Source organism: Aspergillus flavus, chromosome 6 (genome assembly GCF_009017415.1).
Source record: "Aspergillus flavus chromosome 6, complete sequence".
In the NCBI taxonomy this organism is placed as follows: domain Eukaryota; kingdom Fungi; phylum Ascomycota; class Eurotiomycetes; order Eurotiales; family Aspergillaceae; genus Aspergillus; species Aspergillus flavus.
Window position 1 is genome coordinate 1,253,676 of NC_092410.1, and position 22,094 is coordinate 1,275,769.

The window sequence follows — 22,094 nt, forward strand, 5'->3', positions numbered from 1 at the left end:
ATAGTCAACCCCCTGATCTTTTAGCTAATCGCTCCTTGTTATTGCCATGACACGCTCCTTTGATTTGTTACAAACTCTTAGAATAGTTGTTATTAATGGCGTCGTCTGTTCTCTGGTCGATCTTGATCGCTACTCCTCTTGCCCTGGGCTACACTAACCCTCGCTCCATTTCAATTCCTGAAGACTACGATGTATTGCAATATGTTGACCCGCTTATCGGAAGTTCGAACGGAGGTATAAATCTTCCAGTCGGTCTCAATAACAAACATTGCGATTGGCATCTGATCCCCTGTATTATTTAGGGAACGTCTTCGCCGGCGCGTCACTTCCCTATGGCATGGCGAAGGCTGTAGCCGACACAGATTCTGTGAACAACCAGGGCGGCTTCGCATACGACGGGAGTAACATCACGGGGTTTTCCAGTCTGCATGATTCAGGTACTGGAGGTCAACCGTCGCTTGGGAACTTCCCCATTTTCCCCTATGTGAGCTGCAAGGATGACGATGTCAATGGCTGTGTGTATCCCAAGAAACTGCGCAAGACGCGCTACGACCCCGGGTCTGTGTCTGCGAGCCCGGGTTATTTTGCATTGACCATGGCATCGGGAATTCAGGTAGACATGACTGTATCCCACCATGCATCTCTCTTCCGTTTTCGGTTCCCAGCAGATCGCGAAACCAAGCCCCTTATCCTGTTGGACCTTAGTGACTTGTCCGACACGCGACAGGACAATGGAACCATTGATGTAGATGCTGACACGGGGCGGATGGTCGGCCATGCTCGCTTTTTGCCCAGTTTTGGAAGTGGTTCCTACACTCCGTACTTCTGCATTGACTTTCGCAGTGTCTCCGGTGTCAGAGACAATGGTATATTCGTCAATTCACGAGCGAGTACGGATGTAAAGAATCTCACCATCTCCCGGAGCATCAATGGCTACCCTCTACCGGTTTGTTCAGGCACCGAACCTGTTAGTGCCAGATAAAACTAACAATTGTAGGGAGGTGCTTTCGTTCGATTTAACTCGTTGGCCGATCGTACAGTTCTAGCTCGGGTAGGCCTTAGCTTCATTAGTAGCGAACAAGCTTGCAGCAACGCTGAGTCTGAAATCCCTAATTTTGACTTTAATGCGACGCATTCCGCCGCGGTGGATTCATGGACAAAGAAGCTGGCCCCAATTCGAGTATCGAGAAATGGGGTTAATTCTTCCTTCCTGTCCACGTTTTATAGTGGAATCTACCGTACCATGATCAATCCGCAGGACTACACCGGGGAGAACCCACTTTGGAAGAGCACAGAGCCATATTTTGACTCTTTCTACTGGTATGCGCACCATCTGTCCGTAGAGATCTTCTCTGATATGTGCTAGTCTCTGGGATTCGTTTCGGTCTCAGTTGCCGTTTCTGACCATCTTTGATCCTGCATCGCTGGCTCGGATGATTCGATCGTTGATTGATACCCAGAAACATCTGGGCTGGCTTCCAGACTGCCGCATGTCGCTCTGCAAAGGTGCGGAACTGTAGCCCTATTATTAGAAGCGGGCTGACCGGTCTAGGTTACACCCAAGGTGGCTCAAACGCGGACGTCGTCCTTGCCGATGCGTACCTCAAGGGCATTTCCGACGGAATAGACTGGCAGGCTGGCTACTCCGCCGTCCAGAAGGATGCTGAAGAGGAGCCGTATGACTGGTCGAATGAAGGACGTGGTGGCCTGGACAGTTGGAAATCGCTGAACTACATTCCAGTAGAGGATTTTGACTACAAGGGTTTTGGAACGATGACGCGGAGCATCTCCCGCACGCTGGAATACTCTTATGATGACTTCACTATTGCACAAATGGCCCGTGGCCTCGGAAAGATGGATGATGCTGAGCAATACGAAGCTACTTCTCGATTTTGGCAGAATCTGTTTCGCGATGACCAGGCCTCGTTCATAAACGGAACTGATACTGGATTCAAAGGCTTCTTCCAACCTAAATACCTGAATGGGACCTGGGGATATCAGGTTTGTTCTCATGACCTAATCTCCATGAGAGTGTCTACGTCTAATCAAGAAAAAGGACCCCATCACCTGTTCCAACATCGACACGAGCGGGAGAGCTTGCTCGCTTCAAAACAATGCAGCCGAAACCTTTGAGGACAGTATATGGGAGTATCAATTGTAAGAGAAAGCTAGTCAAACGATTCAACTAATCCACACTGACCCCTCCAGTTTCGTCCCCCATGACATGGCCGCCCTCATCACTCGTCTTGGAGGCCCATCTCAATTCATCCGTCGCCTTGACTACCTCCATGACACTGGCATTACATACATCGGCAACGAGCCCTCTTTCCTAACCGTCTTCCAGTACCACTACGGCAGCCGTCCCGGCAAATCCACCTCCCGCGCTCACTTCTATGTCCCCAAGTACTTCAACGCAAATCCAACCGGCCTTCCCGGCAATGACGACTCAGGCGCCATGGGCTCCTTCGTTGCAATGACCATGATGGGTCTCTTCCCGAACCCAGGACAAAATGTGTACCTGATCTCAGCTCCCTTCTTCGAGTCTGTCCGCATCGCCTCGCCACTGACGGGACGGACCGCCACGATCCGTGCCGTTAACTTTGATCCCGAGTACAAGAACATCTATATCCAATCTGCGACACTGGACGGAAAGCCTTATAGCAAGAACTGGGTGGGACATGACTTTTTCACCGAAGGACGGGAGTTGGTGCTTGTGTTGGGAAGGAATGAGAGCCATTGGGGTACCGGAAAAGAGGATCTGCCGCCGTCTCTGTCGACAAGGGGTGCTCTCTTTGACTAACTGCAAGTGTATGAACTAACTCTGATGGTAATTATGGGAACTGGGTTAATTGTACTAGACATAGAAAGACTAGTGGTCTTGAGTCTGTAATATAAAGTTATTGCTCTAGGAGCAAGATGGACATCACTGACCTCCTAGACTGGACTGCAAGCAGACTACGTAGCCAACTGAACATTACAGGTAGCAACTACATAATACTACCGCAAACCAAGAACAAACCCATTAATGAAATATTTTAAATTCTTTTAATTCATTCGTTGAGGATTAATCAAACACCCAGCCGAGACAGGGCATCCGATTCGAGACGAGTTGATGGCAGTCTCGCACAAATGCAGTGAAAAGGGGAATCGTAATATCTACAGTACATCACGGCATGAAACAATTCAATAAAAGGAAAAAGGACTAGAAACCGCAACCGCAACCACAAAAGCCTAAAAACCAGAACAACAGAGCTCAACCCCATTATGGGATCTAGGCCTTGCCACGATAGAACTTGCTCTCAACCCAGGGCATACTGGTAACAGTAGCCTTACGGAGCTTGTTACGGACCAAGATGCCAACCTCGGTACCCTTCTTGTGGAGACCTTGTTTGACGTAGCCCATGGCGATGTTGGTACCGCCGAGGGTAGGACTGGGGAGACCGGAGGTGATGATGCCAACGGGGGTACGGGATTCATCGTTGATATCGACGATGACAGCGCCTTCACGGGCGGGGGAGCCCTTCTCGACGGTGAAGCCTACGCGACGCTGGGAGAGGGTCTTGGCGGGGGAGGCGAGCTGGGGGAGGATGGCGGAGGCGCCATTGAAGTTGGCGGTTGCGGGGTCGCGACGGTCCTTGCCGACGACCCAGCCCAGAGATGCGCCGGGGGGAGTCTGGGCGGTGGAGATGTCGTGGCCGTAGAGACACATGCCGGCTTCCAGACGGAGGGAGTCGCGGGCTGCTAGGCCGGCGAGGCGGACCTGGTCTGCGTTTGTGAGGAGGAGCTCGGTGACCTGCGCGGGCAGGGAAGGGGAGCCTGCTGTTGGGATGGAGATTTCGAAGCCGTCCTCGCCGGTGTAACCGGTGCGGGAGATAAGGAGGGGGTGCGGGGTGCGCGAGCCATCGGGGAGGGTGAGGTAGAGTTCGCGGCAGTTGCCAAAGTAGAGGGTGCTGAGGTCTGTTTCGGGGCCGGAGCCGTGAACGTAGGACTGGAGAACCTCGGCTGCGAGGGGACCCTGGAGGGCGACCAGAGCGCGGTCTTCGAGGATGGTCCATTTGATGCTGTCGGCGCCGTGGGCTTGCTTGTAGGCGGAGATCTCGGCCTCCAGGAAGGCGAGATCCTCGTCGCGCCGGCCGGCGTTGGTGACAAAGTAGAAGGTTTCGTCAGTACGACGGGTGATGACGGTATCGTCGATGATACCGCCGGTGCCTTCTTCGAGCAGACAAGAGAGAGTGGATTGGTTGTGGCCGAGCTTATCAAGGGATGATGGGGTGACCTTCATCAGAAGCTCGATTGCACCCGGTCCACTGAGTTCGTGTTGAACCCTGCAATTGGTGTTAATCCTTGATTCTATGTATAAAGGGGTTCTCATGGGTGTGTACGTACATATGGCTCACATCGAACAAGCTCGCCTTTTCTCTGGTCCATTTGTGGCTCTCAACATGGCTGAGATCGGAGTACTGCAATGGCATGTCAAACCCCGCAAAGGGCACCATTTTCGCGCCCCGGGCGAGATGTAGATCATAGAGCTGCGTCTGTCTCAGCGGCCCCGAGGGAGCCGCAGACGAAGCAAATCGCACAGCACCATTAGAGGAAGAAACAGAGCTGACACGGAGGAATGGGCGTGCAGCAGTCGGAGTGCGGAGACCGCGGTGGAGCGGAGATGTCAACTGCCGCGGCAGCAGAGTTGAGCCATTGGCTGCGATAGAAGCGGGCTGGGAGAGCGATTTCGATCCCAGAAGGTTGATACCTCGTCGCAAAGGTCGTACGGCCGACATGATGAGTTTTTGAAGCGATTAGATGTGATTATTTACAGAAGGAAGTTCGTGAACAGAGGAGGACAGGGTAGAATTGCGGAGGAGTATGACCGATAGCGGAAAAGTCACATGCCGATAGGGCAAATTCCGCGGGTAAGCCGTACTCTCCGCCCCGTCGGGAGGATTACTTACTGGATTTACGCAAGATAAAGCATCTACGATGGTGTGAATCGATAGGCCAGATTGACATCTTCAGCGAAAAAGCGCGACAAGGGTATCTTCCCCCCCTGTACCACTGGCGGGTGTTGTGGAGTCTTCAGAACGCAGACAGCGCCGTCTGTCTGCGAGAGACTTTACTTCATCGCTACAGTGATGATATCTTTCATTACCATAATAACACGAATAGGCAGTCATGCAGAGAATGTTGCGAGCCCAAACCATAACATTAAAAGAAGTCCTCCCACGGTCCTTTGAAAACCTCCAGGGTCGTACACGTCGGAAGACACACACTTGTGATCAACCCGCAAAGAATGGAAATTTAGATCAAACAACGTAAACTCATTACAATCCGTTATCGGCGCAGGAGAAAGGACTACCCACTGTTCCAGCTTGATAATTTAGGACTACGCTGTCAACAGCAGCCTGCAAAGATCGTTAGTCATGACTACAAACCGCATGATCTAGAAGGTCAAACTTACATAGGTTCCCGGCCCTAGGAAGAAAAGGCCGACGAAAATCAAGCCGACATTGACAATAAAGCCAATCCAGCCCCGGATTCCCCGATTCTTGTAGAAATTCGGTCCGTAGTCTTCACGACGCATCCGGAGGTAGGCGACACCCCAGAAGATGAACCCGAAAAATGAATCAAACAGTGCGCTCATGATCGAAAGCAGATCGGAAAAGAATGGAATCACTTCGGCAATGATAAATGCCCCAATCCACAGAACGGCTAGGATTCCAGCCCAGGCGGCCCATCCAACGACGGTATGGTTACCCTTGTGGCGCGTTCCCTCGAATAGACGGAAGAAGAGGAAACGGGCAGATACCGAGGCGTACAACACTCCCAGGAAAATCAGAGTTGGGACCATGAACGAAAAGGACACCTTCTTGTACACCTCATTGCTGATAGAGCCGAATGCTGGGGAGGTTATATACTGATTGCCGGTGTAGGCATATACGATCGAACCCACCAAGCTGAACACGATGATTTCCGCAACAGTGACCGCCGTGACGGATTTCCAGAAGTCTTTCGGCTCCTTCATCTCGGCGATGAAACTCGGGAGTGTGATCTGACCAATGAACGTGTAGCTGATGTTCAGAAAAGCATTGACACCAGAGACGAACGTTGTCCCGGCCACGGGGACTGCGGTCACGATTGGATCGCCTTTTGCGGGAGTGTAGCCAGCGGGATGGTCTTCAATAGCTGTGAAGATAACGGCCAATATCACCGAAATGAACGTGAACAACGCTGAGAAAGTGGCAATCTTAGACAGCGTGCTGAATGTTCGCGGAAGCGAGCAGACGAACGAGACAATGGCCGTTATCAAGGAAAAGACGATGGTACACGTCCCATGGGAAGAGACCGTATTGAGCCACTCGGCGCCGACCAAGCAATGCAAACCCTAAAAACAGTATTAGGACTAATCATCCTGGATCTTAAGATGATATTGGGCGAGTTACCTGAATAAAGGTATTATTCAACAAGAACATCACTGCGGTCAGATACCAGGCAATATTCGAGCCCCAGAAGAGATGCTGACCGATATCACACACATCGCGAACATGGGGGTGGCGCAGGCAGAATCTCCTAAGGTGACTGTTAACATTGGCTTCAGGGGATGCAGAGTCGCATTCACTTACCAGATAATCAGGGAAGTGTACAGCACAATCCCAGCAATAACCACAGTCAGAATCAACCCCGGAACTAACCCGAGAACGGAATAAGACCAGGGAAATGACATAATAGCCAGGCAGATGTACTCGGAAAAGAGCAACGCGGCCGTCTGTACGTCCATGTTGATCAGGAATAAGCCACAAATATATATTTTTCCACTTGCGGACGCACCTTTTGCCAACTACATGTTCGGTATTTGATGGAGTTACCCGCCTCCATTTCAATTTGTCTTCCAACATCGTCTGTGTCCGAATCGGATTGCACTCCGGGCTGTCGCTGATTCTCGAGATCCTTCACCTTATCGGGAGAATCAGCTCGTTCCGAGGCGAAAGACTGACTGTCTTCGTCCCCACGCCCGTCAAGGGCCTTGGATGTATGGGGCGCAGCCATTTTGAGGAGCGGATGGACCGCTGTTGCAGGGAAGTGGTGGAGTGGGTCGTAAAAGTAGAATTGGAGGCCTTTGGATGCATGTACTGCTCCTCACGTTGAAGATTCAAATAGAAGATCTAGAGAATCGCAGGTCAATAGTCGCCCGGAGGAGTCAATGGATGCGCGATGGGACACGCCAGCCAGGTGGGACCAGAATCACTCACCTTAGGGACAGAAAAGGATTTATATCAGAAGAAGATCGGTAAATCTCTCTAGACGGAAATGAACAAAGGCGAAAGGGAAATAGAAAGAAAAATCTATTCGGCTAATTAGCGTCAAATGCGTATGGCAAATGCTGGGCATGGGCGTACCAAGAGAGCTTGGAGGCGTCCAAGCAATCGACCCCAAGACACTAAGAGGCGGGAGAGAAGAACAACCACTGGGATGGTTGTCAGATGGAGGAGGCGAAGAAGAAGAATAATAATAATAATAAAAAAAAGAAAGTAAAAAAGTAAAATAGTGAGTAATATTTTGAATGAACCTTATCATGATTATTATTCGATTAGTATTTTTTTAATTCACATTAGTCTCTAATACTATAATTTCTCTTTTCTAAATGATTTATTTCTATTTAGCATTGACCTCAGCGGCTGATAAAGACACAGGGCAAGTCCGTTTCCAGAAATCCAGCTTAAGCTTCTCTGAGCTTAGCGTCCACCCCCAGCGGATCCCGTGTGGAATGACCATCGACGCAATGAGTCGGACGGCGACACCGAAGTTAATGTAAACTTGAAATCCTAAAACCCATGACGTGCTCACACCTGTGTGGGCCATCGATGGTACGCATAAAGTCGGCTCTTTGCGCGTCTCATTACTTACTTGTTAGGGCAGGAATCGCTCCAGGGTAAAATTATGCTCTTGAGGTACCGAGTTAAAACAGCCAGAGTAATTCAAGCTTCCCGACCGCGGGTCACGGGAAGTCAACCAGGGTGACAGTCAAGATACCTGAGATCTGAGAGAGGTTGAGAACTACACCTACTACAGAGTACCTGGGAAAGACTTCGTATTCGGTGCACTTTTCAGGGCAACGATCACCATAAACTTTCCAGGCCTGAACAATACCTGCAGAGGCAGCTAGATTAATTAGAAAAAGCAGTCAGGAATTATGGATACCTCTGGCATTGGACCAGCTCCCCATGCAACTCACGAGTCCCCGCTGCCAATCATTACTCAGATGGAGGAGCCCATCCGAACCATTTGAGTGCCCCGCATCCGTAAACTGAACTTTTCTCTCCCTCGAAGCGGATGCGCCCCACTTGGTTCTTGGCCTCAACCGAAGACGTTGTCCCGTGCTTATCCAGTAACAGCCATTTCCTTTGCCGGACTAGAGTCCTTGACGAGATCTATGACTGCGATACTCCGTACATTGGCTTGGATTTATTGGATTGATAATCTTTTTTTTATTTCATTTTTCTCTTTATGTATTTATTTTTTCGCCTTCGCTTACTGCTTACTCAACTTTATGAAAATAATGAAATGCGCCTTTTGTCTTTTACGCTTCTTGCGCTAATTCTGGGCACCTCGACCGATCTGAACCTTTCCCCAAACCTACTCATAGCACCTTACGGAGTACAGTTACATACACAGTAGCCTAACAAATTAGTTACACAACAACCGATATTAAACTTCGCACCAGCTTCCCTTTTCTTTATACTACCATGTACTAATACGATGATCGATGATTCTTTCTTTTTCTCGTGTTGGCTTAAGCTTGAGCACGTTATGCACTAGCAGATGACGTGATCCCCACGTGCCCAGTCAATCACTGCCACTTCCTGAAGCCTTGGGATGCTTACTTTGCGTCGAGCGAATGGTGTGACACGCCAGCAGAGCAGATTTTGACTCGATCTTATTTATCCCGGTCGATAAGTTAATTCATGTCAGCAAGAACAGCTCGCAATCGCAATTTCATGCCACCATGATGTAATGCAGGCTATCCAAGTTCGAGAACCATGTGGCGCCTAGGTTCTAGATTCGGTCTTCTGCTGGGGCGGTTTATTTTTTATTTTTTTTTTTTTTCTTTGATCTTTTTTTCAAGTAAAAAAAAAAAAAAAGAATAGAAAAGAATAGAAAAAGCCTCGGTAAATTTGATCAGGTACCTGCCTAACTAGGGCCGAAGTCTACTACTGGTACTGTTAGGTTGGTTTAAATTGTTCAGGGACGTTTGTATAACATATCACCTGATTTGGGTTTCTATTTCCGGATAGGAATGGTCTGGAACATGCCATCATGGACCTTGCTTGTTTACTTCTGTGCAGTGCAGGGATTATTACAATCGCTGATCTCTATGCTTCTGGTCGTATAGGCTTGGGTTGAAGAAAATGCCCTGAGATAGACTTTTTGTGGTATCTGTAGTATGAACAACGCCTTGCTACATAGCTGTACAACAATCTTCCCCTTACATGCCCTCGTCCTCCCCGGCCAGCAGGGCCGCATAGTCGTCCACCGAGGCGAAGGTCGGCAGATGCTTGAGCTTGCGTCTCTTCTTCTTCTGATCGGGCTTGTCGTCCTCCTTCGGGAGCTCCACTCCGCCGCCGAGTTCCACGTCCGAAGGTAGGTCCTCGTCGCTGTCGAGGAAGGCCTCGTCGTCAGAAACATCCATGTCAAAGTCATCATCCTCGTCGAAGGTATCTTCGGCCTTCTTGGCCTTGGACTTGGTAGCTGGCTTCTTGGTCTCGAAAGTCTCTTCCTCGAAGTCGTCCATGTCCACGTCAGACTCGTCGTTGAAGATGACTCCCTCGTCTTCACTCTGTTCAGCCTCCTCATCCTCACTTTGATCGTAGGCCGACTGGAGGTCATCCAGGTCAAGGTCATCATCGCTATCAGCTCCTTCCACTTCAGGCTTCGAATCCACCAGTGCCTTCCAGATCTCCGACTCGGCATCGCTGAGCTCGCCATCCTCTTCAGCATGTTCGACGGGATCCTTGGCCTTCTTGCGGCTCTTATCCTTGTCCTTCTCGACACGGTTGAAGTACTCGTGGAAGAAGACATCCTCCGCGGCCACCTCGTCGGACTTCTTCTTCCAGAAGGCCTCGGAGTTAAGCGGAAGTTCCTGGGTCTGTTTGGTACCGGACACCAACCGATCCTGCGCGTCACTGCCGGCAAGAGGCTGCATGATAGAGGCACCCCGGGTAGCGGCAGAGGCCTTCGGCGTCTTGTAAACAAAGCGGTCGAGGAAGTGCATCAATGTGTGTATCGTCATATCTGGCTTTCCGCTCATAGTCTTGTGCTCTAACAGTTGAGCCGCATTGACCGAAACGGACGGATGGAAATGTGACAAATAAGGCAGCTATCAAGCGCAGTATCAGTATGTAAAGTATGATAATGATAGAGAAAATGGGATGCACTCACCAATTCCCAGAGACATGTCTTGTCAGCATTGCTGTGCTCCGGGTCTCGTTTGCGAGGGTCGTAACGGCTTGATGGCTTCTTCGGCTGGGCTTCAGGCTGTTCTTGCGTCTCATCATCCTCATCGGGAACATCCCTGAACACCTCTTCTTCATCACTCTCATTGTCCTCGGGCTGATCGTACAAGGAGTTGAGACTAGAGAACGTCTTCTCTAATTCCCTGATCAAATACATGACACCACAGATGAAGGCCGGCTGATGCAGACCAAGCACCTGAATAATACGCTTCACGAATGCCTTTACACGTCGGGCGTTCACGTCGCTCTTCAAAGCCTTGAACAATAGGTTAAGATAGAGTGCCTGTTTCGAAGACGTGGCCAGCCGTGGGTCCAGAAGAGATTCGTATAATGTCCGGTAGAAACGATCAGCAGCAATTTGGTGTGAGGATGTCAGTTGCTGGATCAACATAAGGGCTTGAATGCTAGTGTTGAAGTTCGACGAGTGAGTGATGCGGAACAAAGTATCGACGTGCTTGGACAGTCTGTGCATGGATTAGCTATAACCGCCTTAGGGAACTGAAGAGAAAATACATACCGTTCTGAGTCAGAGCTGGTGAAGGGATAAGCTCGATTCACGCCGGTCAAAACGCCAGAAGTGAGCTTTTCTTGCATTTCCTCATGCTGAGCCTGACCCTTCTCCTCCTCCTTCAGGGCCTTCTGGGCCTTCCTGTTGAGCTTACCGTTCTTGCCATGCTTTTTATTCGACTGGTACTTGTTCTTCTTGGTGGGCTTCAAGAAGGCAACAAAGAGCGCGAAATAAATGTCAAGTAGTTGGGCCGCAACTTGCTCCTCCTTTGTACTCAAGACAGTCTGGTTCAAGGTGATAATGGCGTAATATTTGGCGTGTTGGCTCTGACCTGGACGGAAAAGAACCTCCTCAACAGCCTTGATGATGGTTGGCTTCATCAATGGGTGTGCTTGCTCGAGTTGTAGCAAGAGGTAGGAAGCTCGAGAAGCGATCTTCTTGGCAGTATCGCCAAGTTTGTTAACCAGTAGTCGCAACAGATTTGTTTCCTGCTCAGGTTTTTCCTTGAGCAGCTCAAAGACGTAGCTCACGGCCCTGGAGCGAGAGAACTCAATCTCGTCATTACACCATACTTCCAAAATCTTGAGGACCTCGAAATACTGTTCCTTCAGGAAGTGCTCAAATGCCCAAACGATAAGGTGGCGCTTCTGAAGACCATTAGGAAGGGCATCTCCTTCAGACCACTTGCTTCCCGCTCCTTGGAATGCAGCCATGAGCGATGGCTGATTCGCAAAAGACCTGAGCCTACGGTCGTTCGGAAGTAACGTGCCCTGGGCGAACATATCTTTAAGAGTCCTCAAAACTTCTACCGCCTGGGCACGACTGCGCTTCTTTCCTAGAGCGATAAGGTTTTCCAGCGACTTCGTGTTATGCACAGGCGACTCCTGTATAGCAAGTGTCAACGCCGAAATCTTATCACTAAGGGTACCAGTGGACATAATGGTCGTGTAGAATTTGTGAGAAGAGGAGGCCAAGGTTTTCTGCGCTTCAGAATACAAGTTGGATTCTTCCTCGAGCAGGGATACAGCGTAGTTATAAACACGATCAACCAGGTGTCGGGGCAAGCCGTTCGCATGTTTTGCGGAGATCGGAGGAAGCTCGGTCATGAACCAGTCTGATCTAGGTGGGACGGCCTGTAGTTTGGTTAGAATGGCATCTGCTGGCAAATTCATGCTAAACTCACAAGTTTGCTGTATTCCTTGGGAAGAGGAGGCTCCGCAGAGTTCTTAGCCTTCTCATTTTTCGTCGGCTCCTTAGCAGCTGGAGTTGGAGGAACATCCTCATCGGAGCTTTCTTGGTCCGCCTCTTCACTGTCATTTTCATCTCCAGAGTCAAGATCGACCTCGTCATCCTCCACGTCTTCTTCATCGTCTTCTTCCTCCTCATCTTGCCCCGCCTCGTCTTCCTCGTCGTCGGCAATATCATCGGGAACAACTTGACCTGCGGCAGCCAAAATACCAGACAACTCCTTTCTCAGTGCATCCTCCTCAGACTTGCTTCCGGAGCCCTTAGAGGTGTTCTTAGCATCTTCGACTTCGGACTCAGAATCAACCCCCGCAAGCATGTCATAGTCTTCCTCGGTACCTCCAAGAGCCAAAATCTCCTGTCGCAGTGCATCACTTTGGTCCGCTTCCTTGGATTTCGAGGATTTGTCCTTGCCGGAGGCGTTCTTATCTTCCCTTGCGATCACCTCGCCATTGCGGTCCCGCTTCTTGCCCTTGTTCTTGTCGGTATCGTTTCGCTTTGTGTCGAACTTAGGTGTAGATTCGTTGTTCTTTTTCGGGGTATCGTTGGGAGCATCCTTCTTATTATTCTTTGGCTTTTGCTTAGCAGCGTTCTGATCTTTCAACCTTTGTTCAATCTTCTGGCGCAGGCCGGCAAACGCACTCTCCTCAAATTGAGGGACAGCATTCGCACCAGCGTTGGAGTCATTAGCTCCTCCTTCCGGGGCAACGGCAGTCACTCCAGAGGAGCGCTTCCCCTTTCCTTTGGCCATTATGGGACAATTTCCTGGCCAAAACACAGTATCGATGGAATGGTGAAGTCCTACATTTTTTTTTCTGCCGCCCGAAAACCCAAAAAAATTATGGAGACTCTCCAGGCCGCCGGAGAAACGGTTTCACCGTTGGTCAGCGTCCCGGTGCACGGGCCAACTAAAGCCTTCAATGCGGACCTTTTATTTAGATCTCCAACTAATCATATCCATGATATTGGAGATAAACGTTCCCTTCTGTTTATCATTCTGATCATATTTCCCTATTCAAAGACTTCGAAGAATTGTCAGTCGCAACACTCATTAATTCATGATATCCGGCTTTCGCCCGATTCCGGGCCGCTATTCCGGCGCATATAGAGCATACTGTGGAGTCTTTCGATTCCATAGAACTCCATCATGCAGCTTCCATGTAGGACATTGCGCATATACCTGCCACAAGACTTATTCATTAACATTGACAGACTGATGGCCGAACTCGGGTGTCTAATTTCTGGATTCCTACGGGAGGCATCTCAAAGAAAAATATTCAGGGTGAAAAAGGTAATTTTAAAACGCAATTACTCTCGAGGACAACAATTGACAACGGGTTTAGAGGACGTGAATGACCTCTTAGTTCGGGGAGGCTTCCTCCGACAGGTAGTAAACTCCACCTGCATAGCATAGCCAATTCTGACTTTGTATAGGCTTATTCGGGGATTTTTCATATGTTACCGCTAGGATTGCGAGTGCAAGACAAGCTTGAGCGCCTGATAGATAAGCACATGCGCTCAGTTGGTATGCCCCCCTATGCTTTCTGCGCTAGAAAGTACAATTTCCTAAATGTGATTATAGGAGCGTCAAAAGTTTCACTGTCGTCCATATCTTCCCAAGAACTCTGGGAGAGGTCAGGACGCTTAGGAGAGGGTTCAGAGGTACAGTGGTATCTCCGATATCTCTTGCAAAAAAAACTCTAACATGGCATGTTAGGTGTTCAAATTTCATGACAGAAAGGAATCTCGTTTCCTTCTTGCTCCTACTCATGAGGAGGAAATCACCACTCTAGTGGGCAGTCTCGCCAAATCGTACAGAGATCTACCTCTACGAGTATACCAAATCTGTGAGTTTACATGTAAAAATCGACGGTTTTACCGCTAACATTTCTTGATGCAGCAAGGAAATACCGTGATGAACCAAGACCAAGACAAGGTCTACTTCGTGGGCGAGAATTCATCATGAAGGATCTCTACACGTTCGACTGCACCGTGGAAGAAGCTTTAGAAACGTACACCTCTGTGAAAGCTGCGTATACACGACTATTCAATGACCTTAAAATACCCTATCTGGTCGCTGCTGCAGATTCCGGCAATATGGGCGGCAACCTGAGTCACGAATTCCACGTTCCCAGCTCCAAAGGAGAAGACACGGTCATCAGCTGTACTAGCTGCGACACTGTTTATAATGACGAGCTTGCAGACGGAAAGATTCATGAACTCGGAGACAATGAAAGCCATCAGGCCAGTCCAGGGTTTGACACGGGGGATATGTCACCCGAAGCAACTCCGACCATTTCTACAGGTCTCTGGATGTCGATATCCAAGGACAAACGGACACTGCTGAGAGGATGGTATCCGAAATTCTCCATGCAAGGCGAAACCCAGGAACCAGTGGAAAGAGAAGCGAACTCTCACGCTGTCAAGTCTGTAGCTAATGCTGCAGGTATCGATCTTGATCTCAGCGTAGAGAACCCATTAGAACAGTGGGCTACTAATGTCAAGTCCAACAAGGCTTCCGGCCCTTACCGTGTAGTGGACATGTATGACTCGCAGGTGCGAGTGTACAAACGTCCACCGCTGAGTGACTTGCTGGATCAAGCAGGCTGCAAGGTGGAAGACATTGACTACTCTATGCTGGATCGATTCCCTGGCACAAACAACGGCCTCAGCCTTGTCAAGGTTCAGGACGGCGACAAGTGCGCCAAATGCGCTCAAGGTCGTGTGAAAACCCAGGTCGCGATTGAACTGGGCCATACCTTCCATCTTGGCACTAGATACAGTGAAGTTCTACAAGCCTCTGTCATGGTGGACCAATCCTCATCTGGAAGCTCAGAGCATCAGGTGGTGCCCATGCAAATGGGATGTCATGGAATCGGTGTCTCACGTATGATCACGGCGGTCGCTGACAGTCTAGCTGACTCCAAGGGCCTCAACTGGCCCCGCGCAGTGGCTCCTTTTGAGGTCATTGTTGTCCCTGCGAAGGGCTTGGAGGAAGAAGCCGAAAAGATATATGACACACTTACTTCAGACCCAGCATCTCCAGTCGACGTCATTCTTGATGACCGGGACAAGCAAATGGGGTGGAAATTGGGAGACGCCGACCTGATCGGCTACCCTATCATTGTTGTGGTCGGTAAAGGGTGGAAGAAGGAGCAAACATTAGAAGTGCAGTGTCGTCAGCTGGACAATCTACGGGAGAATGTACCTCTAGAGCAGCTCTCGACATTTATTCGGTCCTTGCTGGAGCGCCTGTAGAGTTAAGGCTTCTGGGATTGTATTATACTGATGATCAATTGTACAATATTCATCTCTTGTCGACGTCTATCCACACCAAATCATGAACAACCGAGAGAAGGCAGCGATACATTGCCATGCAGCCAAGAGATAATGGGTATAATATGTGGTATTTAGCACCTGGTCAGCTGGGAACTTTAGAAGGCAAGGGCTCTGCGGCGGCAGGTTACAGGCTTTCACCACTTTTCAGCCTTCCCGATATGGGTCATCAGGCCTCTTAACTCGTAATCCTCCAAAGCCAGCCATGGTAAACACCCTGGTTTGCCCATTAACCTACTGCTCTCGGAGTTCTCATTGATCTGCTCCGCGGACTAAGCCCATTGAACATGGCCGTTTTCCCGTGTTTCTCACAGTTAACCGGCCAGTACCACCGCACTAGCAATGACAACAGTCTGGAGAATTCCTCCTAGATGTTATGAAAACGGAAACTCCAAACAAACACAGTCAGGGATTCAACGCTGCATTCGTCGGGTTTTGTTTATGTAGGGCAAAGCGGGGTACTCTCCCAACTATATATAGCCATCTCATTGTGAAAAGAAGCAGACCACGACACTAGTGGATTCAGCTGAAGAAAGAGATCGGTCAGAAGTGTGCCTTGCTGAGGCTCATTCAGGGTGGGTCACGGTGTATCCTTGTCGAAGATCATGAAAAGGTCGAGTTCAGTCTTTATGTCGTACATAAGGCAAGATTGGGGCAGTGACATGCTCCGATTGGTTCGCACGGAAGTCCAGGTAACCTCCCAGGTTCACAGCCCTAGGCTGGAATTTATCCCCTTTGACTGGTAATTTCAAGTTTCTATACAATATAAAAGAAGGTCCCCTTTCTCCTGCGTTCTGATAGTTGCTCTACACAGCGCAATAATTGCACATTCCTTCTTTTCACAAGACCTTCACTTTTACACTCTATCTAAATATACACTTATCTTTTTGATTCATAACTTCGAATCACAATGAGTGCGCAAGGACAAGTCGTCAGAACCGGAGTCAATGTCTTCGTGTTTAATAATCAAGGCCAATTTGTGATGGGACTCAGAAAGGGCAGTCATGGTGAAGGTATGCTTCTTCAACCTCCCCCCCCCCCTGCCCCTACGTTAATATATCCCCTTCGCCGTTCATATTAGCTCCTATATATATTGGTGGAGTATACTAATATTCCCAGGTACCTGGGGTCTCCCTGGAGGTCACATAGATTTCTTCGAAGAAAGCTTGGAGGCTTGCGCAAAGCGCGAAATCGATGAAGAGACGGGATTGGACATCTTCGATATCGAACTTCTCACTGTTACAAACGATGTCTTCAAGGAGGCGAGGAAACACTACACTACCAACTTCTTCGCAGCCAAACTTGTAGGTGGCACTGGAGACCCTCAGGTAGGACTCAACCCCAATCACTAAAATGCCTTAAGTCTTTACACTAACAACCCAATCTCATGTAGCTCAATGAGCCCAAAAAATGCTTCAAATGGAAGTGGTTTACCTGGGAGGAAGTCGAGGATCTTTACAAGGCACAAGATGCTGCTGAGAAAGCGGCTAAGGAAGCGACTGAGAAAGGGGATGAGATCCCTGAGTATAAGGGACCGAAACTCTTCCTCCCTACGGTGAACTTGTTCCGGCAACGAGCAAAACTTCATCCACTGAAGGCATATAACGCGATACTGGAAAGTGAAGAAAAACCTGTGGTCGGTCCTGCGTCCAATTGACAGCTCTTTAGTCTTTCTGTTTCTTTCTTTGTCTGTTCATGGCTCACTTGGTGGTTTAGTCAAGGACAGACTGAATGACATACGCCATGCTTTCTGAGACAGATGAGAACTGGTTCATGGACTTTTCTTTCCTTTTGATCTACGACATGCAATACGACAATACACTTTCAATTACGACGAATTGTTTTTGCTTACTTCCTTCACCTTCAACAATACGTGCCTCTTTCGTGTGCTAGTCACCTTGTTTACGCTTGTTATCACTTTTAGTATGGATTATGAATATTTTGTCAATTATCTTGATCCTTCAATTCATAGAATAGAACATCAGGTGCCAGTCAATCTCAATAGACTTGACTATGAAAGTTAGTTAAGTTAGTAGTAACTCTTTCCTCAGTAATCATGCATATCTAGTGAATATATATTCACAGCTCAAATATACCAACCCCAACAATCATACGGCACCTTTCTATTCCCCAGCAAATCAATTAATGCAACTAGACTAGAATCAAAACAACACTTTGACCACTCAAAGAATAAAGAAATAATGAAAACATGAAGACCTCCATCCTACCCACTTCTATTTAGTCCAAACTAAGCATAAAAAAGCCCAAGCCTGACTAATCAACATAGTAGGATCCCGCACAATTAATAATCTAATTAACGACCATACCCAAAAGGGCAACCTGCTCTCGCCCGTCGCGGGCATAATCAATTCCCAAATCACAGCCAAATGATATCAACCAACGGACGAGGAAATAACCCAATCCCTCGCACCGTTGATATTCCAACCAAGGTCAACTTTTCCACATATACATAACTCGGGTTTACACAGTATCATCCGAAAACAAGGAAACGGGAAAGTGAAAACAAGCGCCATTGCATAAATTAAAATGGCCCCTCAAGACTCCCCCGCATCGGATGCTCCTCCGGGCTCAGGTACGGCGAACTTCTCATATATGGCTGGTTAGACCTGGGGCTGCCTAGCTAATGATGAAATGAATCGGTAGTTAATATCAACTCGCTTTCTGTGCCGCAACTGCGGGCGCTGCAGACTCGTCTTTCGTCGGAATTGGAGCATTTGACGTCGTCGCATGCTAAGTTGCGCGCGGCGCAGTCGAAGTTTAGGGATTGTGTGCGGTCGATTAATGAGGGTGTTGTCGGATCTGAGAAGAGGGGCACGGATGGGAGGGATGATATCTTGGTGCCTTTGACGAGCTCGTTGTATGTCAAGGGTAAGCTGGCCGACCGGGAGAAGGTGCTTGTGGATGTTGGAACGGGATTCTATGTTGAGAAGGTGAGTCTATGTCCTCTTTATAAGGGCTAGTTCGAAAGCTGATGATCTATCTCTGGGCAGACTACGAAAAAGGCGATTGAGTTTTATGAGGACAAAATCAAGAGTCTAGAGACGAATCTCACAGAGTTGGAAAAGATTGTACAGACGAAGAGCTCCCAGCAAAGACTCTTCGAGGAGGGTAAGTCGAATATAATGCCATACCATTCTCTAACTGGCCCGCACTCAATCTGCGAATGCGTACTATAAGCTAACTATTACCAGCTCTGAGACAAAAGTTGCTTAGCGAAGGCGCCCCATCCTCTGCTGCTGCCGCTGCGGGCGGTGGTTAGAACCTGCCAGACGCTCGCAGAGGCGTCCGATCATCCAGTGATTGGTCAGGGTAAAATAGTCAACAGAAATAATAGAGGAATGGTATTTGTTACAGTAAGTGTTGGCAATGGCAAATCATCAACCGTTTCGCATGTAAGCTCCTGTTTTGCCGGCTGAGAAACACCGCACGCTCCAAGGCTTCCGCCGAGATGTAAGACACGTTGAAACATACATGTTCGACGAGACATCGAGCCCGCACAATGATGGGAAGATCGCAACAAAGCACAAGCAGAATGGCCCTGCACCCTAGACTTTGAGCTATGGCATTGTTGGTCGCTTTTGTGAGTTACCAACTAGTCCTCTCATAAAGATCAACTTCATCTGTTTAGAATAGAGTGCCAAGGTCGGCGTCCAACATTCCAGCAAGACCCTTTACGTCAAGCTTGGGCGAGGATTCATTTGAGGGTGGCTGGCTTTTGGTTGCAGTGGGAACCATCGATGACTCGGTGCTCAGCTGTATTTTCCTGGCAGTATTCTCTAAGCTGGAACGGGGCTGTGCTGGGCTTAGAACTTCCGCTACTCGCTTCACTAGGCTAATAAACTCCCAGAAGCCTTCGTTCTTGTCATTCGAATCTGATATTGTCTTCGGAGGGAAGAAAGTGTGAAGCTCTGGGCTGTGCCGTGCGGAATGTCCAACTGACAGGTTGGCTTGCTCTCCCATCAAGTTATCCCAGTTGGAATCAAATATAGATGCTCCCCAGGAAGTGGATGGGACATCACAGATCTCACCCGTCACTAAAGCTGGTGCTGGTGCTTGTCCTTGAGAAGCATCCGTCTTTAATCGGCTGTATTCATCGTACCTTGCTATTTCTAATATGTACTTGGTGCTTTTTAGCCTATACCGGATGGCGGTCTTTTCCACAAACCTAGATACCGGAGCTGAACTCGGAAAGACGACTTTTCTCTCAGGCTTTGCAGAAATGTCACCTATGGTTGTAGAGCGTCGGAAACCGATAGAGTGCGAAAATGATTTCAAAGCAGCATCGATGGAAGATGTCTCGTAGAACTCCAGGGATTTGATTTCAAGTTGCCAGTCGGCTCTAACAAGGACTCAGTTAGTTTAAACCGACGAAAGATACGAAATACCTACCTTTCGAAATCAATGACACCAATCTGGAGGGGTGGCCTTCTGTCGCTTGACTGGCCGCTTTTGCGAGGCCTAAGCCATCGGCGTTGAGTTACTTCAAACTCCTGCGCTCCGGGGCTTCTAGCAAATTCCGCTTCAAGTCGAAGTAGAGCATTATTCGAACCCAGGAATTCGAAGTTCACAGAATATGCAGGCTCGGCATTTTTCAGCGAACAGGATGTACTTTCGTAAGGCTCGAGAAGATCGGTAGACATGAAACATCTAGCCAGGAGCTCATCCTGACTGACAGGTAACCTGCTCATATGATATTAATGCCTAGGACAAATAAATAATAGGGAGTCCATACCCTGGAATCAAGCGGCCTTTTGTTTGTTCATGCAATAGCATCTCTCTGAACTCCTCAAAACTATACCCAGCTTTTTCGTTCTTGGGCATGCGATACTCATCAAGCACAAACGAACCAAGGTTGACACGCATGCGCAAGTGCCCACGGACAAAGGAGACACCTCGCAAGGATCTTGAAAGGGCACTCGAGATGTGTGCCTTGTTCTTTGTCTGTATCAAAGTACGTCGATTCTGCCACTGCTCCGACTGAAGGCTCTTCACCACCTTTCCATGAAGAAAGGCCTTCGCAAAGAAGGTATTATTTTCCACGACAATCTTGTCTCTCAGGATTTTGGGAGGCTCTGAAATGTAGACCTTCGACCTAACGTGGCTATTGGCAACAGTCTCACTCCACTTGGTCCTAAGAAGCTGTGCGATCTGCCTCATCGTATCATGATTGGGACCAAGAGCACATATATAGTCAGGGGCATTCTTCGGGAGGTAGAGGTGACAGCCAAATTTCGCTCGAATTATATCAAGAGCCTCGAGTTGTTCTCCAAGAGATTCCTTGATTGATGGACCATCGCTCGGCCACAAGAAAAAAAGCTTGGATAATAGATCTATTAGAAAAGCAAATAATAGTTTATATCTTGATATACTGACCTGTTCTGGAAAGTCTGAAGGCGATTCGGGTTCTTTCCTCAGGAGAAGCAGCATATTCTCACGTCTTTCCTTTAACTCAACGCCCATTACTTTGTTTGCAGAATAGGCATTGATTTTAGCCCATTCTGCCTTTTTGTGTGCGGGTTGAAAACTATTGCATTTGGCAAGAAGCCTTTCAATTATTTCTATGGCCGAAGCCACGTCTTGTGGTTTACCCCATAGCTGAATAACCTGCAGTGAATGAGCACACAATCGTTGTCTGATATTAGACTGCTAAATGGCCTACCTTGTCAGTATAAGATGGAGGTTTCACATATGCACCTGTTCTCCTGCTGATATCCTCGAAGACTTCATGACGACCTTGGGTGGCTGCAGTGGATTTTGCTGAAAGCGTTGATCTTGCTACCCCGAAGAACCTATACACCATATAATAGTGAGCGTTTTCATAGATAAAAGCGAGCTGAAGGTGCTTACTCGTACTTGAAACTGCCAAAAGAGGCAGGCAATTTGAAAATCCCTTTAGTATAACCCAGGGTTGTGTTAGCCTGTTGGCATCCTAAACTAGAGAGAGCTTACCAGAAGGCTCACTACCAGCTCTCCAATTTGATTTTGCAGGTGAATCACGGAGAAGATTGCTAGATTGGCGTGAGGCTGCGGTGTTGGAGTATGCCCGTCTAGCCTGCACACGCCCCCTTGTTGCTCTCGGTGCACCTCTAGCACGCCCAGTGTTGTTGGTTATAGGAGCAGCGGTAACTTCAGTATATGATACCTGCGGCTTCTTCTGTGTTTCTGTCTCATTCCGGGTACTTCCTTTAGATAATGTTATGCGAGCCTGACCTGTCGCTGCTCGAGTGGTTTCTCCACGGCTTTTCGATGTGGGTCGCCCGTAACCAGGTAGCAACCATTCTATATGGAGCATTGACCAGTCAATGAACAGTTAATTTTAGTAGCGTTTAGGGTAGTAAGGGATATGAATTGTCTTGTGCTTCTTACTGATGGAGATATGCCTTACCTCTAGCTCCCGCGGTTTCATGACTGCAACGGTGTTAGCATACAAAGCATAAACGGGATGAGAACTACTAGTTGTTTCAGGTGAGGTGTATAGA

The 22,094-nt window shown here is 48.6% G+C and overlaps 9 protein-coding genes across 9 annotated transcripts; 4 read left to right on the forward strand and 5 right to left on the reverse strand.

Moving 5' to 3' along the window:
• Window positions 1-95: 95 nt before the first annotated feature.
• F9C07_8307 (putative alpha-1,2-mannosidase family protein) lies at window positions 96-2,800 on the forward strand (the record flags this gene model as incomplete). The annotated part of the gene is made up of 7 exons (XM_071511757.1): window positions 96-234; window positions 303-946; window positions 998-1,335; window positions 1,367-1,506; window positions 1,553-2,001; window positions 2,057-2,157; window positions 2,209-2,800. The coding sequence occupies 7 exons, from the start codon at window positions 96-98 to the stop codon at window positions 2,798-2,800; spliced, it is 2,403 nt and encodes an 800-aa protein (XP_071367738.1).
• A 471-nt stretch (window positions 2,801-3,271) lies between these two features.
• F9C07_8308 (glycine cleavage system T protein) lies at window positions 3,272-4,778 on the reverse strand (the record flags this gene model as incomplete). Its single annotated transcript, XM_041294080.1, has 2 exons — window positions 3,272-4,325; window positions 4,387-4,778. 2 exons carry the CDS (start codon window positions 4,776-4,778, stop codon window positions 3,272-3,274), a joined length of 1,446 nt encoding a protein of 481 aa, XP_041149369.1.
• A 540-nt stretch (window positions 4,779-5,318) lies between these two features.
• Window positions 5,319-7,041, reverse strand: F9C07_8309 (transmembrane amino acid transporter protein-domain-containing protein; the record flags this gene model as incomplete). Its single annotated transcript, XM_041294079.1, has 5 exons — window positions 5,319-5,399; window positions 5,456-6,379; window positions 6,438-6,564; window positions 6,618-6,760; window positions 6,823-7,041. 5 exons carry the CDS (start codon window positions 7,039-7,041, stop codon window positions 5,319-5,321), a joined length of 1,494 nt encoding a protein of 497 aa, XP_041149368.1.
• A 606-nt stretch (window positions 7,042-7,647) lies between these two features.
• Window positions 7,648-7,854, reverse strand: F9C07_8310 (uncharacterized protein; the record flags this gene model as incomplete). Its single annotated transcript, XM_071511758.1, has 1 exon — window positions 7,648-7,854. The coding sequence occupies one exon, from the start codon at window positions 7,852-7,854 to the stop codon at window positions 7,648-7,650; it is 207 nt and encodes a 68-aa protein (XP_071367739.1).
• A 1,624-nt stretch (window positions 7,855-9,478) lies between these two features.
• F9C07_8311 (CAATT-binding transcription factor/60S ribosomal subunit biogenesis protein) lies at window positions 9,479-13,009 on the reverse strand (the record flags this gene model as incomplete). The annotated part of the gene is made up of 4 exons (XM_041294078.1): window positions 9,479-10,369; window positions 10,432-10,969; window positions 11,023-12,146; window positions 12,197-13,009. 4 exons carry the CDS (start codon window positions 13,007-13,009, stop codon window positions 9,479-9,481), a joined length of 3,366 nt encoding a protein of 1,121 aa, XP_041149367.1.
• Window positions 13,010-13,234: 225 nt separating this feature from the next.
• F9C07_8312 (prolyl-tRNA synthetase) lies at window positions 13,235-15,516 on the forward strand (the record flags this gene model as incomplete). Its single annotated transcript, XM_041294097.2, has 7 exons — window positions 13,235-13,418; window positions 13,471-13,549; window positions 13,602-13,645; window positions 13,693-13,783; window positions 13,841-13,920; window positions 13,976-14,105; window positions 14,159-15,516. Exons 1-7 carry the CDS (start codon window positions 13,317-13,319, stop codon window positions 15,514-15,516), a joined length of 1,884 nt encoding a protein of 627 aa, XP_041149366.2. The 5' UTR covers window positions 13,235-13,316.
• A 988-nt stretch (window positions 15,517-16,504) lies between these two features.
• F9C07_8313 (putative mutt/nudix hydrolase) lies at window positions 16,505-17,251 on the forward strand (the record flags this gene model as incomplete). Its single annotated transcript, XM_041294096.1, has 3 exons — window positions 16,505-16,607; window positions 16,714-16,922; window positions 16,988-17,251. 3 exons carry the CDS (start codon window positions 16,505-16,507, stop codon window positions 17,249-17,251), a joined length of 576 nt encoding a protein of 191 aa, XP_041149365.1.
• Window positions 17,252-17,990: 739 nt separating this feature from the next.
• Window positions 17,991-19,305, forward strand: F9C07_8314 (putative prefoldin subunit 5). Its single transcript, XM_071511759.1, has 4 exons — window positions 17,991-18,187; window positions 18,259-18,545; window positions 18,606-18,723; window positions 18,807-19,305. The coding sequence occupies exons 1-4, from the start codon at window positions 18,142-18,144 to the stop codon at window positions 18,872-18,874; spliced, it is 519 nt and encodes a 172-aa protein (XP_071367740.1). The 5' UTR covers window positions 17,991-18,141; the 3' UTR covers window positions 18,875-19,305.
• Window positions 18,165-21,896, reverse strand: F9C07_2168598 (uncharacterized protein). Its single transcript, XM_071509340.1, has 7 exons — window positions 21,565-21,896; window positions 21,275-21,505; window positions 20,989-21,219; window positions 20,348-20,931; window positions 20,005-20,295; window positions 18,606-19,954; window positions 18,165-18,545 (listed from the first exon to the last, which is right to left on the reverse strand). Exons 2-6 carry the CDS (start codon window positions 21,413-21,415, stop codon window positions 19,240-19,242), a joined length of 1,962 nt encoding a protein of 653 aa, XP_071367741.1. The 5' UTR covers window positions 21,416-21,505; window positions 21,565-21,896; the 3' UTR covers window positions 18,165-18,545; window positions 18,606-19,239.
• Window positions 21,897-22,094: the final 198 nt, after the last annotated feature.

Coding starts and splice junctions, on each gene's coding strand:
- F9C07_8314 (XM_071511759.1), top strand. CDS start 18,142: ATGGCCCCTCAAGACTCCCCCGCATCGGATGCTCCTCCGGGCTCAG. Junction 18,188..18,258: donor GGATGCTCCTCCGGGCTCAG/GTACGGCGAACT, acceptor ATGAATCGGTAG/TTAATATCAACTCGCTTTCT. Junction 18,546..18,605: donor CGGGATTCTATGTTGAGAAG/GTGAGTCTATGT, acceptor ATCTCTGGGCAG/ACTACGAAAAAGGCGATTGA.
- F9C07_2168598 (XM_071509340.1), bottom strand. CDS start 21,415: ATGGTGTATAGGTTCTTCGGGGTAGCAAGATCAACGCTTTCAGCAAAA. Junction 21,220..21,274: donor CTCCATCTTATACTGACAAG/GTAGGCCATTTA, acceptor CATTCACTGCAG/GTTATTCAGCTATGGGGTAA. Junction 20,932..20,988: donor CTTCAGACTTTCCAGAACAG/GTCAGTATATCA, acceptor CTATTATCCAAG/CTTTTTTTCTTGTGGCCGAG.